Source organism: Lepidochelys kempii, chromosome 15 (assembly GCF_965140265.1).
Source record: "Lepidochelys kempii isolate rLepKem1 chromosome 15, rLepKem1.hap2, whole genome shotgun sequence".
NCBI classification, from domain to species: Eukaryota; Metazoa; Chordata; order Testudines; family Cheloniidae; genus Lepidochelys; species Lepidochelys kempii.
In genome coordinates, this window is record NC_133270.1 from 6,237,722 (window position 1) to 6,252,992 (window position 15,271).

The 15,271-nt window shown below is 40.2% G+C and overlaps 1 protein-coding gene across 4 annotated transcripts in view; it reads left to right on the forward strand.

The window, feature by feature from the left end:
- The window catches only part of TPCN1 (two pore segment channel 1), a 69,417-nt gene that overhangs the window by 224 nt on the left and 53,922 nt on the right, over nt 1–15,271 (forward strand). For 2 of the 4 annotated variants that reach the window (XM_073312387.1, XM_073312389.1), the window contains exon 1: nt 5–1,071. In XM_073312387.1, the coding sequence (XP_073168488.1) occupies nt 972–1,071 (100 nt within the window). In that variant the 5' untranslated portion in view covers nt 5–971. Of the gene's footprint in view, nt 1,072–15,271 lie in introns of all 4 variants that reach the window. The other 2 variants (XR_012155006.1, XM_073312388.1) reach the window with 2 other exon arrangements.

Sequence of the window (15,271 nt, forward strand, 5' to 3'; positions counted from 1 at the left end):
GTGTGTGTGTGTGTGTGTGTGTGTGAGTGACGGGGGGGGGGCCCTGTAGGGCGCGTGCAGGGCGCGTGCAGGGCGCGAGGGAGTTGCTGGGGCTGGTGCGGAGTCAGCTCGGTGGAGGTGATCCCTGTGACTCTCCTCGGCAAGGTGCAAAGTAGCACACCCCACCCCCCGTACCGTGCTGCTGTCTTGCTGGTGCACAGCTACCCGGAAATGCACATTTGCACTTTTTGTCCTGGGAACATGTTACTGTTTGTGTGAGCTGACCCGGCCTTTCCTCTCCCGCAGCCCCAGCCGTCACTGACTTACCCGCAGCCTCAAAAAAAGAAACAAACCGTAACAACGTTGAGGGGCGGCATCATTAGTAAGGCACTTTTAGGGTAACTTCTGGATTCTTCTTAGGAATTCACAAGTGTTGTAGTAGAGGAAAAGTGTGCGTGCACACTCATCGGACTCCAGTTTTCCCATTCCCCCCTTGGAGTTCAGAGCTTTGAGATGGAAGAACAGAATAGTTTTGGATTTGAAGCCATGTGTGAGAGTGTTATATTAACTATATATATGTAGCTCCTGCCTATTCTTTATTATTAATAAACATTGTGGGATTCACCTAGAATTATTTTCCTTCTGTTCTAAATTAAATCATGAGTATTGCAGCTAAGATCATGAGTATTGTGGTTACGGATAAGTAGCTCAAGTTAGATAAAGTTTTTTTGTTTTAATAGCCAGTGGCTGGATATAAGCTTATGTTGTTAGTGCATTTACTGTTCTGCACCACTCTTTGGAAACAGCTTGATAGATTCTTTTTGGCCTGAGATCCCCTGGAAATGGGTGTATCTTTCTACATATTTTTAAGTCTAGAAGATGCACCTGATGGAGGACTTTCTGAGGAATATTTTTGACAAAGTGTTTTTGAAAGGTGAACTACAAAAGACATTATTTAAAGTTCTTGGAAGAGGAGCCTGAAAGGAAATAGAATGGATGATGACGTTCCCCTCATTCTCACTTTGGATGAGAGTGGAAGCAACACTTCAACACCCAACGAGCAGCTGGATCGGGAGGACCTGCCTAATGAAAGTAAGACCACTTTATGTTTCTTTGGAGCACACAGTTTATTTTCAGTTAGCTGCTGTAATTGTGGTTTGAGGGGTAGGTCTCCCACCCCCCTCTCCCCCATCCATAGCGGTTGCTCTGTATTCTTCCTTCTGGAACCTGAAATCTTACCAAAAAAATTAATCACTCGCAGTATTAGGAGTAGCCTCAAAGAAACCTATTAGGAAATTTTTTATTGTTTACTCAAAACTCTCAGAACTTTAGTGAATGTCTTGGGTGATCAAGGAGTAGATTTGGCTTTATATGAGTCTGTGTGTCATGCAGCCTTTGATACTTTCAGGTAATAAATTGGGACTTTCTTGCCCATAAAATGAAGTTTCCATTTCCATATCTCTGCTCCAGAGTCATGCCTTTTCTTGGCACTCACACGATGTGCCATGCCATTGGACCAGGCTGACACAAAGCAGTTACAATCATGTCATTTGACGTTTGCCCAGGAACATAAGGTCCTCATCTGTAGCTGCTGTCTTTATTTTTCACTCTTTTGGTTCCAGTCAGGAAATGGATACCTCTTGATGCACTAAGGAACCTAAATAAAGGATTTAGGAAGCATCTTATCTTAACCATCTAATACACTTTTGAATAAAAATCAGCTCTCTCCCAATTAGCCACAGTTATTTGGTAGCTTAATTGGTTTATGACAGGAAGAAAGAAAAACAACTCACAAAGTCATCACTGTGTATTTAATTTCCTGCTATCTTTAAGCTCTCTTTCATTGTGAGGTGACATCTCCTGTTCCTACATACTTAATCACGACTAACTTTTTTCTCAAATTTCCTATCACCAAATTTATTTCAACAATCACTCCCATTAAATAAAGAAATGTCTTTTGACTTCCACATGAATCCAGGAGGCTGAACAAGTTTTGAGATGCCTCTTCTACTTCTACTTGCAGTTCAAATAAAGAAATTAATCAGACCAAATAATTGTACTCATAGCTGGGGACCCAGTATTCTAAGCTGTAACAATTTTTTAGTCCCTGGCTTGCAGTCACATCTGTTCCCTTAATTTCCTCTTCCTTTACTCTCCTGAACTCTAACCCTCTGTTCCTGAGTGCATTTTGAGATTTCTCCTTTGGCTAGGCTGCTTGAGTTTTCTTTCTGTAAATCTTGCTTCATTCCTGCTCTGCACAGGTCTGTTGTCGCCACTTAAATTTACTTCCCTGGTTGTTTTTGTTTTGTTTTTTTTTTTGCGGGGGAGAGGGGTTGAGTTTTTTTTTTTTTTTTTTTAAATAGAGGAGATAATGCTGCTTCTGCCTTTTGGCTTGTTTGTATCCCTTCCTGTGACTGACTCCTTTTTTTTGTTTGTTTTTTGTTTTCTCTGGCAGAAGAAAGTATGTATCTGTGGGTCTTAGTGTTAGTTTAAAACCAATAATACTGGAACAAAGCAAAAAATTGAGAATAAGCATTTTATATTAAATAAAAAAATGAAGATACCCCATATTTAATTTTTAAGTGTATAAAACTTTAGGGATGAGTTCTGTGGAACCTACAGGTCCCCCACTCTTCCTGAGAGCTCATACTGTTGTGCTTTAGATGAGACCAATTTTTTTATATTAAAGAAAAACTATTTTAAATTGATTAAAAATAGATAAAATTGATCCATAATTTGCTTTAAAAGCAAACATTAATGCTCCATTCTTGCTATCTGTAGTATGTGCATGGGCTTCTGTACCCATGCAGAATCCCATGAAGTCAGTTGGACTCTGCACATCCTGATTGCAGAGTCTGCGCACTATCGCTTATAGGATCAAGACCTAAGGCATAAAGTCCATGAAGGGCTTGAAAAGTCTGTTTAACCCTGGCAAGTGGGAAGCTTAACCTGATGAGGGAAGGGACTTACATCATCATTTACTGCAGAAAATTTGGTTTTCATTAAAAAAAATATTCTAGCCCCTATGACTGCAAAGAGAATTGTGAAATATGATATAGTCTGGTTTCTCTGAGTCTACAGACCACTCTAGTACCTGCCTTTGCTGCTGCTCAGCTTTTTCCAGTGAGTAGGCCAGTGAAATCAATAACACTAGTTAGTTTCACAGCTGTTCTTCAGAACCCTGTTGATAACTCTAAAGTTGACTAGAGATGTCTGTTTCACTTTATGGATGCTTGGGGAAAGCTGTGAGTAGAAGCAATCACTATTCACAGGGAAAGAGGACCAAAAAAAGGAAAGAGGTCTTTTGTTTCCCTCCTTGTTTTCTGCTCCCTGCTTTCTTTTCAGTCTCTGTCCACCTCCATGAGTGAATTTAGTTCTAGCAACTTTAGCAAAACTAATAGAATTCTGAGGAATTGCATGACAAGGCCTACTTGTCATTGATTCTGATCTCAGATTTCTAAGGGCCTGTCTGTAGTGTAAATACAACCATGTTGGGGGGCTCAATTACTTTATAGTTTGTCTTTCAAAACAGTGGTTCTCAGCCTCTTCTAAATTGGGACTGTCCCATACAATGTAGACAGTAGTCCTGGACGTTCCCACTAACTCAGTGGTTCTCAAATTTTTGTACTGATGACCCCTTTCACATAGCAAGCCTCTTAGTGTGACCCCCCCTGTCAAGGTTCCTTCCCCACTCTGAACTCTAGGGTACAGATGTGGGGACCTGCATGAAAAACCCCCTAAGCTTATTTTTACCAGCTTAGGTTAAAACTTTCCCAAGGTACAAACTATTTTACCTTTTGCCCTTGGACTTCATTGCTGCCACCACCAAGCGTCTAACAAATATATAACAGGGAAAGAGCCCGTTTGGAAACGTCTTTCCCCCCAGAATCCTCCCAAACCCTACACCCCCTTTCCTGTGGAAGGTTTGATAAAAATCCTCACCAGTTTGCATCAGTGAACACACACCCAAACCCTTGGATCTTAAGAACAATGAAAAAGCAATCAGGTTCTTAAAAGAAGAGTTTTAATTGAATAAAAAGTAAAAGAATCACCTCCTGTAAAATCAGGATGGTAAATACCTTACTGGGTAATCAGATCCAAAACATAGAGAATCCCTCTAGGCAAAACCTTAAGTTACCAAAAAAAAAATACAAACAGGAATATACATTCCATTCAGCACAGCTTATTTTATCAGCCATTTAAACAAAACAGAATCTAACGCATATCTAGCTAGATTACTTACTAAGTTCTAAGACTCCATTCCTTTTCTGTTCCTGGCAAAAACAACACACAGAGTGAACCTTTGTTTCTCCCCCCAGGCTTTGAAAGTATCTTCTCTCCTCATTGGTCATTTTGGTCATGTGCCAGCGAGGTTATCCTAGCTTCTTAACACTTTACAGGTGAAAGGGTTTTTCCTCTAGCCAGGAGGGATTTTAAAGGTGTTTACCCTTCCCTTTATATTTATGACACCACCCCCAATAAATTAAAAATACTTTTTTATATATTTAACACCATTATAAATGCTGGAGGCAAAGCAGGGTTTGGGGTGGAGGCTTACAGCTCATGACCCCCTGCATGTAATAACCTTGTGACCCCCTGAGGGGTCCTGACCCCCAGTTTGAGAACCCCTGCTCTAACTGTATGGATAGAGCAGGGTGGTTGCAACCTTCTGGCACCTAGCCACAACCTGTAGGTTGAGAACCCTTGTTACAACACTTCAGTTTTACTGTGTAGATGGGATATCTCCATGGTTTGGGAGTATGGGTTAAACCTTGTTATAGTTCTGATCTGTCCCAATGTTGTAGCATAATTCAAGTATGTAGGTGCAACACAGGTGCCATCTACTTTACAACACAGAACCATGGTTTATCTGTTTTAGGCCCTTGTTTAACTCCGTTGTACCTGGGCCTTCAGACGTGGGGGATTTTTTGGTAGTGTTGATAGTCCATAAAAAGTAGACTGCAATATTTTGTAAGTAGCTACATGCCAGTTTTCTCAAAACCATGGTACAAAGCAAAAATTGTAACTTAAATACAGGGGTGTATTTCTTAAAATTGTTGCAGGAGGGGTGGGCAGGAGGGACCCTTTCTTAATTATTAAGAAAATTAAATGAGGAGACAGAAGCTAGATTTCCTTTTTCAAATAAGAATTTAAAGACAAATTATCTCCTGGTCTATTTAATTCTTTAAACACTGAATACAGGAAAACCCTTCTGTGAGGAGTACATAAAAGGTTTATAATGACTGCGATTAAGGAAGGCAGGGTTTTATATTGTACTGAAGTATCATGTCTTCCAGGATGCTATCACTTTTCTGCCTCACCAGATTGTCAGAAGTTTGCAAAGCTGACTAGAATTTTGATCCTAATGGATACAGTAGTGAGGTTTTCCCACAATGCAGACAGCAGTCTGAACAAAAAGAATTGCGAGGCTTGATAGTAAGTTCTTCAAAACTCCAGCAGTCAAAGGAGACTGAGAGGGAGAAAAGTGCTGTCATCACTTGAGTCTGTTGCTTAAAGAAATTATGTTGCCCTTTCCTAGCGCATCTTATTTGAGGAACTCAAAGCGCTGAATAAATGCTAATTAAGCTTCACAACCCCTTTGTGAGTTAAATGAGTGTTGTTACCCTCATTTTACTGTGGGGAAAACTAAGACACGGGAATTAAGTGACCTTATTCAAAGTTACACAGTCAGTCACTAACAGTGGTGGGGAAAAAATAGCCCAGGACCTCCTGACTTTTAGTTCCCTGTTTTAAACACTTTGCTGGCCTAGTGGAAAGAACAGTGGACTGGGGCTCAGAAGATATAGGTTTTATTCTTGCTTCTGCCACTGTCCTAGTGGGTGAAATCGGGCAAGTAACTTCACTACTCTGTGCCTCAGTTTCTCCATTTGTTAAATGGGGATAATGATACTGCTCTCCTTTGTAAAGCATTTTGAGATCTACTGATGAAAAGTGCTATATAAGAGCTCAATATTATCTTAATTTTAAAAATATTCTTCCATCATATCTCAAAATCTGAGAGAGCTTTTTTTATATAAAAGCCACATGTAAAGCCTTGCAAGTATTAAACAGCATCTCTCTTGAGCAGCTTGGAATTATAGGCAATAAATGGTGCATACATATGATTTACCCCCATTTTAGTTCAGGTTCAAGATATACTCTTCTGTGTGGAAATTCCTGTTGCATCAACTAGGAATGCAGGTCCAGTGCATTCAGAGCAGGACATACAGTACCTATGTTATATAGGCAACCATGTTGTACTATGTTACCACAGTACTTCCACACTGGTCTATTTATAGCAAATAGGAAAAGTCATTTTTATACTCTGGTTTGAACAAGAAAAACACTGATTGCTACTGAGGCAAAAATAAATTCTAGTAGACATGTCAGCTGCCACTCTAGGTTTTGAATGAAGCTTCCTGTCTTCAGACAAATGTAATTTTGCAAAAACACTCACACCTTTGCTGAGCCTTTCTAAACTTGGGCTCTACTTAAAGGTGAATCAAAGGAAACTTTAGAAAGCCTGAGCCATTCTGTTCATTTGTAATGGGTGGAAAATAGAGAATTATTACCCAAGCTCACTTCTAAATATGTTCTGGGCCACCCTGAAATTTATGGCATAAGACCTGCCAAGGAGGAAGCTACAGATACTTCACTGTGGTGCACAACCCTCCTGCATGAAGATTATAACCGAGGAACTTTGGATTCATAAGAAGCTGTGCTGCAGTACGCACTTCATGAGTGTTCATCGCAGGCCTCAAAGTATTGGAGAAGGTGCTACCCTTCCATAAGAATATGGAAATAAAGGAGTTCTTTTTATCAAGTACTGTCTGGTCTTAATATTAGAAAAATCCCATCAAGGAATTAGGAGAATGTAATGAGGCTTTCAGCAAAGTTGTCAGACGTGCCGTTCGCTGATGCGCTGTTCAAATAATTCAGAACGTTTTTAGCGTATAATTATGGAAGGGCACATCATGTACAATAAACCAGTTCATTTTGAATAGTCTAACTACGTTGCCACTTGTAGGCACGTGTCCAAAACACTGGGCTAGAATCTAGCCGAGGAATGATTGACATAGTTCTGCTGAAATACACAAGCATTCAGGGATGTGAATATCCACTTGCTGACTCCTATAATCAGCATAAAGCTTGAAGGAACACAAATTTCCTTGTATAAATTCTGGTTCAAGAACATATTTGTGTCATCAGTGAAAGAAAAAGGATTTTCCCCCTCATACTTAGCAGGGATACCATATCTGGACAGCTAGTGTCTCTTTCGAAAATATCCTTATTTAATAATGTAACTTGTAGTTCAGCCAATGGATAAGAGTTCCCCAGGTGTGAAATTGCACCACATCCTCTGATGTTCCTAGTGGGAACGAGTAGGCAACAGCTTCTTGGCTCTTTTGGAAATACTATAATCTCCAGCAAACTATCTGTGCTTGTGTTAATACTCTGTTCATTGAGGAAACAGATTCCCTGTCAAGGAGGTCTTTGACTTTGCTGGCTTTGAAAGTAAATGGATACTAAACGTTAGTTTTGTGGAAGACTTAGAAACCTTACCAGGAAACGAAGGTATTGATCCTCCAAATGGCAGAGAGAGATTTAGAAGATGACATTGCAGACTCAGCACACAGATTATGTGGAAATTGATGACTGTGACTAAAGTAATGGGGAAGAAGTGAGGGCAGACAAGGTGGTTGCGTTTGACCTGGTAATTTAAGGGATCTCTGACAGCAGAACCTTAAACTTCCTACATACCATGCAGTATATTCTCCTACAACATGCCTTCTTGTGCCACTGATCTCCTCTTAAATAGCTCCAGTAGTGGTGCTTCAGCTGCTTCATTTGGAGATAAATCATGGCTTGAGCAAAGGACCGGGAACCAGAATTTAGGAGTGCCAACCTCAGTTCTGCCACAGATTCCTTCTTTGACCTAGGATAAGTCACTTTAACCTCTCTGTGCTTCAGTTTTCTCATCAGTAAAATCTGTATTATACCTACCTCACAGTGGGCCTGGGAAGAGTCATTAGTGTTTTATGAAGGACTTATTTTTTTGTAGTGCTGAAGTATTTTTATTTTTCTATTTATTTAAGGGTGAGATTTTTTTTTTTTTTTTCAAAAGTGCATAGGGCAGTTTGGTGACTAATTCCCATTGACTTTCAATGACCGGTATCAAACTGATAAAAATCTCTTCCCAAACTCACAACTGTACAGTCTGAATGTCTGCTGGGGTTTTTATAATATGCGTCTAGCCCAGATAACTTATAATGGAACTCTTTTTTTAGAAGAGCAAATTGCTCCTGAAGGAAAGCTGTCTCCAGTATGGCTTCCTAAGACAGTGTCTCAACCTGGGGTTCGTGACCCTAGTGGAGGTCGCAGTGAGGGTTTAGGGGGGTTACAAACAGTCAGCATTAGATAGGTTTGCGGGACTTCTGGCTTTTGCGCTGCTTCCTGCCAGTTTACATGTTTCAACCCTGGGCAGCGGGGCTGAAGCCAAAGGCCGAGCTAAGATAGGGTAGAGGGTCTCAATTTTTTCAAGTAGCGGGGTTGCCAGCATTAAAAGGTTGAGAAACACTGCTCTAGGAGATGGAAATTACAGCAAAAGAAATCAGCACACAAAACGTCAGAGTACTGATTTTTCTCTCAGCACTGTTCCCCTCTCACTGTGATTATTGGTGTGATGTGCCCGTGCCCTGTAAACTCAGATGAAGTCTGGAAAGGTTGATTTCCAACTTGCATTCCATTCAGGAGCTGCTGTGTGTCCTCTGATACTGGAGAATACACAGTTGTGTGCTAGACTCCTAACACATCATCCCCTTGTCTCTGCTTTAGTGAGACAGCAGTGCTTTGGTATGGTTTGGTAATTATGCATACTTGCTGTAGTAAGAGAGAGTAATATTGTTAATCTTTTAAATATATACTCTCTCTTGAATTTACAATGGTGTCCATGCATTACAAAGGCATCCATGGGCAAAAAATAATTAAAAAAAAAAAAAAAAAGGTAACCTATGGCCACAGTGCATCGTAACTATAGAAGAGTAATTCAACTTAATCAAGTACTGTGACGGATTGTCTTGCAGTTAGCATGAACGCATTGTGCTTGTCTTGTTTTTTCAGTTGGGGGGGGGCTTGATCTACATTAATTCAGACATTTTGCCTTTCACAGTAGGGCACTTTGTTGAAAAAGAACAGCTGCACTGTTGAATGTAGTATAATTTTCATAAATAACTGTCTTGTCTGTCCCCCAATTGTATTTTGAATGGTCCAATTTCCCCCTGCTCCCCAACCTACTTGTTCTGCACAGAAGTAGGATGGACAAGATAATTTCATGGTGTGTTATACAGGGTTCCATTATTTACTCCTGGGGGAATTCTGCGCCACTGCACAATGCTGAATTTTGCAGAAATTAATGTTGTGTGTGCAGAATTTCCCTTTTTTCCCCAAAGAAATGTGTTGCAGAGCTGTTGGCCGCCATTAGGGGCCACTGGACCTGGCAGAGCCCAGCTCACAAATAGAAGAGAAGGTCAGAGGAAGGGAACTGGAGGGTTCCCCGCAGCTGCAGTTCCCAGCATGCCCTGAAGGAAGGCGGTGGTGACATGCAGGAAACACCGTGCTAGCCCGGGACTCTGTATCAGGCTGTTTCTTCTTCTGGATCCCTGGACTCTGGAGGGAAGGGGCTGTGAGTAGCTGGGCCAGGGGGGACCTGTGGCTGGGCTCTGGGGAATAGGTGGTGTGAGTGTCAGACCCCCCAGCTGGGCTCTGAGGGGTAGGGGGAAGAGAAGCTGGAACTGGGTTGTTGTAGGGGTTTCTTTAACCCTTTACTCCTGGGGAATTTTTGTGTGTGTCTGTATTGCTAGGCATACTTGCTGTCAGGTATTTTGAAATAAGTTACCAAAATTGAAACTGGCATGATTATATAGTGTTTTGACAAATAAAATTTGCAGCATTTGAAAATATTGTATGCTGAATTTTTAATTTTTTGGTGCAGAATTCCCCCAGGAGTAATTATTCTAAAGTAAAACCCTTCTCTTCACCACTCCACCCCCAGAATTATAAACACGTATCCAGTTTTATACACACATAACATAAGTTATTAAGGGTATGACAAATGGGGATTGAAGAATCTGGAAGCCACTCATTTCCCCTTTTGTGTAGAAGTCGACAGTGACCTTGATGCTTTGAGAGAGCCATCTGCATCTTTCTTCAGCACGTCTTCGCTCTGCGTGATACGAGAACAGAAAAACAGGCTAAGTGTTTCCTTCCCGGGCTGATGGCTTGTGTTGAGGGATGCATAGAGACGTGCATATGTATAGTGGTGTCAGAGTATTTGAACAGGTGGTCCTGGAACTATAAAAGGTTTTAAAGAGCTAGAAAACATTCAGACTGTGGTTCTGAAATGACAACAGGAAACCCAACAACAGTTGGAAACAAATAGTTATTAGCTTTTCATGGCTTCCCAGGGAAGTCATCAGTTTGTTTTTCCTCTTTTTTTTTATGGTTCCTGTGGATTTTTAGAGCATTTTAGAAGCAGGATGTTTGGTATGGCCAAGTTTGCTTACTGGCAGATTAAAAAGAACAAAAGCTGAGCATACTGAGTTAACTCATCATAACCAATATGATGCTCCTCAGAACTTCCTTTACCCTTGGTGTCTTCACCGAGGGATCCTGCCTGCTGCCCTCAGCCCCCCCCTGTGTTGAAATCCCATTTTATCCATCCGAATGCTTTAAGAAGCGTTGTATAAACTAAACAGCAGCATCTGTGTAGTGGTTAGAGTTCTTGTTGATTGCCTTTTCCTTATTGCCTCTGGGGTTCTAAGCTCACATTCACCAGGAGTAGAATTTATGAGCCAGAACACTCAATTTCTGATCCTCTAAACTGGGGAAAATGGAATGAGTTTGAGGGGTCTCCGTTTTCTCTGACAGGCTCTGGCTTTAGATCTGCACCTTCCAAGGGTTTCCATTTGTTTATAGCATGATTGTGCAATATGTTTTGTATTATAGGATGAACACTTCCTTTTTATTAATCTGAGTAGTTCTTTAGGTACAACTTTATGTGAACTGTGGAGTGGCTCTGGGATTCTATTGGTACGCTACTGAGCATTTGAATGAAAAGCTCAGACTCCCACATGCCATGTAGGAGACATGGGAACTCTTTTCCTTTGGGAAAAAAATAAAATGTATCTGGTTCAACCCCAAGTTGCTCTGCATTGATGGTGGATGACTTCACAAATGACAAGGAGGTGCTCTTACAAACCCAAGATCAAATCCGAATTTTAAGTGGCTTGTGTCAAGGTCATTGGGGAAGAAAAAAACCACTGCTTACTACATGTGAGAGAGCTATGACCTAGTGAAACCTATTGATAACAATGCTTTTATTCTTGCATAAAAGGAAATAAAAAATTATGGACCATATATCAATACAATTAGATATGAGACACTCAGATGATAAGTGCCTTAGAAATATAAACAAAACTAGCCCCAGGTACATGGTTATATGTTACGTGCTTTTGTTTTTTCTGTAAATCATAATCTGGTAATCTCTGCTGTCCTCTGTGAATTTTATGAGAACAAAATGCAGTTTGTGGCATTTACTTTTACCAGCCACAAAACGTGCAGGGGAAAGCTGCATGCAAGAAGATAGCATAACCCATTAAATGAAAGGCATGGAATACATAAATGCTTCTGTGCATTGGGTTAAATGAGGGCGATGCCCATAAAACTGAGACGTGAGCACATAATTCCATATGTAGGAGCAATGAAAAAATCTCCAGGGTCCAGCCATTTTAGTGAGTTTGGCCTCGTCCTATTTCTAAATGCAGATTACATTGCCATTTAAGAGAGAGCCAGACATGTAAGGAGGTAAAGAGAAGCATTATCTCCTCTAGAGCTAATTCCAATCCATCAAATGCAGTCACTGGGCTTCAGAAGGCATAGGACTATGTTGCACTATTTCTAAGCAGGGGGAGAAATCCTCAGAAGAATGGTGGGTCTTAGTAGAATGGTATTTCCCCACACACTCCTGCTTCCTTCATTGACCTGGCAACCCTGTTTGAGGGTATCCATCTTTAGTGCTTTCTTGAATAGTAACTGAAGTATTGAGCCATAGTCTAATCCTGCTTGCTTTATTCATGTAAGTCGTCCCGTTGATGTCGGTGGGATTGCTTGCCTGGGTGAGGTGAGCAGCATTTGGCACCACAGTAGATAATGCACTCACAAATGTGTATCTTGAGGAAGGCCATCCATAGCCAAAATGCTGTCCTCTTCACTTAATGTTCCTACGAGGTGAAACTGCTAAATCGAGTTGATTATTTTATTAATTTGTCAACAGTAAGTCATCACTGAAACTTGAAAGTACTACTCGTATTGGACAGTCACACCTCTTTACTGATGCATGGTTGGGGCAGAGAAGTAGTGTGATGGTCATTCCAGAACAACTGGAAATGTGACAACAAATATTGCAAACTTGCTGAGTGTTACGTGGCCATGTCACTTTATTCTTTAAAAAGAAAAGGAGTACTTGTGGCACCTTAGAGACTAACAAATTTATTTGAGCATAAGCTTTTGTGCATCCGATAAAGTGAGCTGTAGCTCACAAAAGCTTATGCTCAAATAAATTTTCGTCTCTAAGGTGCCACAAGTACTCCTTTTCTTTTTGCGAATACAGACTAACAGGGCTCCTACTCTGAAACCTCACTTTATTCTTTGACTCTGCTTTGCAACCTGCATGTGCATTAAGTGTTCTGCTTTTGGGAAAGTAAAACCAGCTAAAAAACAAACAACATAACAAATGGCGGGGAAAGGGGAAAATTTCTAGTACTGAATGTAAAATAGAAGCTAGGAAACTAGAAAATTGGTAAAGCAAAAAGACACACAGAAATCCATGGCCAGTAAAGTTAAGGATAATATGGACGAGTTTAAGTATATTAGGAACAAAAGGAATGCTAACAGTGGGATTAGTCCGTTATTAAATGGAAATGGTAGAATTTTCATTAATGCTGAAAAGGGAGAAATGTTCAGTAAATATTTCTGTTCTGTATTTGGGGAAAAGTCAGATAATGTATTCAAATCATATGTTGTTCTACTTTTCCATTCCAACAATAACTAAGGATGTTAAAGAGCAGCTATTAAAGGCAGATATTTTTAAATAAGCAGGTTCAGATAACTTTCATCCAGACATTAAAAGAATTGGATGAGAAGCTCTCTGGAATGTTAATGTTGGTGTTTGTGTGTTTTCTCACCCAATATGTCTTGGAACACTGGGGAAGTTCCAGAGGACTGGAAGAAAGCTACTGTTGTGCCCATATTTAAAAAGAGTAAATGGGGTGGCTCAGGTAATTATAGGCCTGTAATCAGGAATGGCTGGTACAGGACTTCTTTATTAATGCCAATATACATGGATTTATGGAAAATAGATCTTGTCAAATTAACCTTATTTTTTTATGCCATTACAAGTTTTGTTAATAAAGAGAATAGTGTTGATGTAATAGACTTCTGTATGGCATTTGACTTGGTAGCATTATGATATCTTGATTAAGAAACTAAAATGATATAAGATCAACATGGCACTGGCTTTTGGCCCTATGTTGTTGAACATCTTTGTCAATGACCTGGAAGGAAAACAAAATCATTACTGATAAAATTTGCAATGATCCAAAGATTGAGGACTGGTAAATAATGAAAAGGACAGGTCACTGATACAGAATAATCTGGGTCACTTGTTAAGCAGGGTGCAAGCAAACAGTATGGATTTCACTATAGCCATATTTAAGGTCATACATCTAGGAACAATGAATGTAGGCCATACTTACAGGATTGGGTACTGTATCCTGGGAATCTGTTGCTCTAGAAAAATACTTGAGGGGCATAGTAGATAATCCGGTGAACACAAGCTCCCAAGGCAATGCTCCCAAAAAGGTGAATGTGATCCTTAGATGCCTGAACTCAGTGCTCCCCAGTTCACGTTACTTCTGTATTTGGCACTGATGTGACCACTACTGGAATACTTTAAACAACAGCATTGGACAGCATTCAAGAAGGATGTTGAAACATTTGAGAGGGTTCAGAGAAAAGCCACAAGAACCACTAAAGGATTGGAAAACCTGTCTTTTATTATAAAAGATTCAAGGAGTTAAATCTGTTTACCTCATCAAAGAGAAAAGTATTGGGTGACTTGATCACAGCTGTAAGTATTTACATGTGGAACCAGAAATTTGGTAATAGAGGGCTCTTCAGACTAGCAGACAAAAGTATAATGAGCCAATGGGTACAAAGCCCTGGCTGGGATGATTTAACTGGGAATTGGTCCTGCTTTGAGCAGGGGGTTGGACTAGATGACCTTCTGGGGTCCCTTCCAACCCTGATATTCTATGATTCTAAGTTGAAGTTTGACAACTTCAGACTAGAAATAGCGTGACTGTTTTTTTAACAGTGATGGCAATTAACCATTAGAACAATTTATCAAGAGCTATTGTGGATTCTCTATCACTAGCAATTTTTACATCAAGATTGGATGGTTTTTCTAAATTATATGCTTTAGCAACCACAGATAAGCAGAAGTTAATTCAGGGAAGTCCTATTACCAGAGTCACACAAGAGGTCAGATTAGATGTTTATAATCCCTCATGACCTAAAAACAATTTATAAATCTTGCAGTTGTGGGTGAGCCTCTGGAAGACAGAATCTTTACTCCCTGTTAAATCTTGTTGGAGCTGCTCTTATGCGGTTCCTCTTTATTTTCCTTAAGCAGCAGTTTAGTGAGACAAGAAGTCAGGGATTCTCCTTATTCCTTTGTATGCAGCCTCATGAGATATTAGCAACTTCTCTTCTCCAGTTCTGCCAGAGTAGAGAAGGAAGAGGAGGTGATAATTGCTGTGTTCCACAAGTATTTGCACTCCGGAACATATTTTTAATACCACAGAGCTTTATCACTATAATTAAGGGTTTCAGAGTAGCAGCTGTGTTAGTCTGTATTGGCAAAAAGAAAAGGAGGACTTGTGGCACCTTAGAGACTAACAAATTTATTTGAGCATAAGCTTTCGTGGGCTACAGCTCACTTCATTGGATGTATTCAGTGGAAAATACAGTGGGGAGATTTATATACATAGAGAACATGAAACAATGGGTGTTACCATACATACTGTAAAGAGAGGTTTCAGAGTAACAGCCGTGTTAGTCTGTATTCGCAAAAAGAAAAGGAGTACTTGTGGCACCTTAGAGACTAACCAATTTATTTGAGCATGAGCTTTTGTGAGCTACAGCTCATGCTCAAATAAATTGGTTAGTCTCTAAG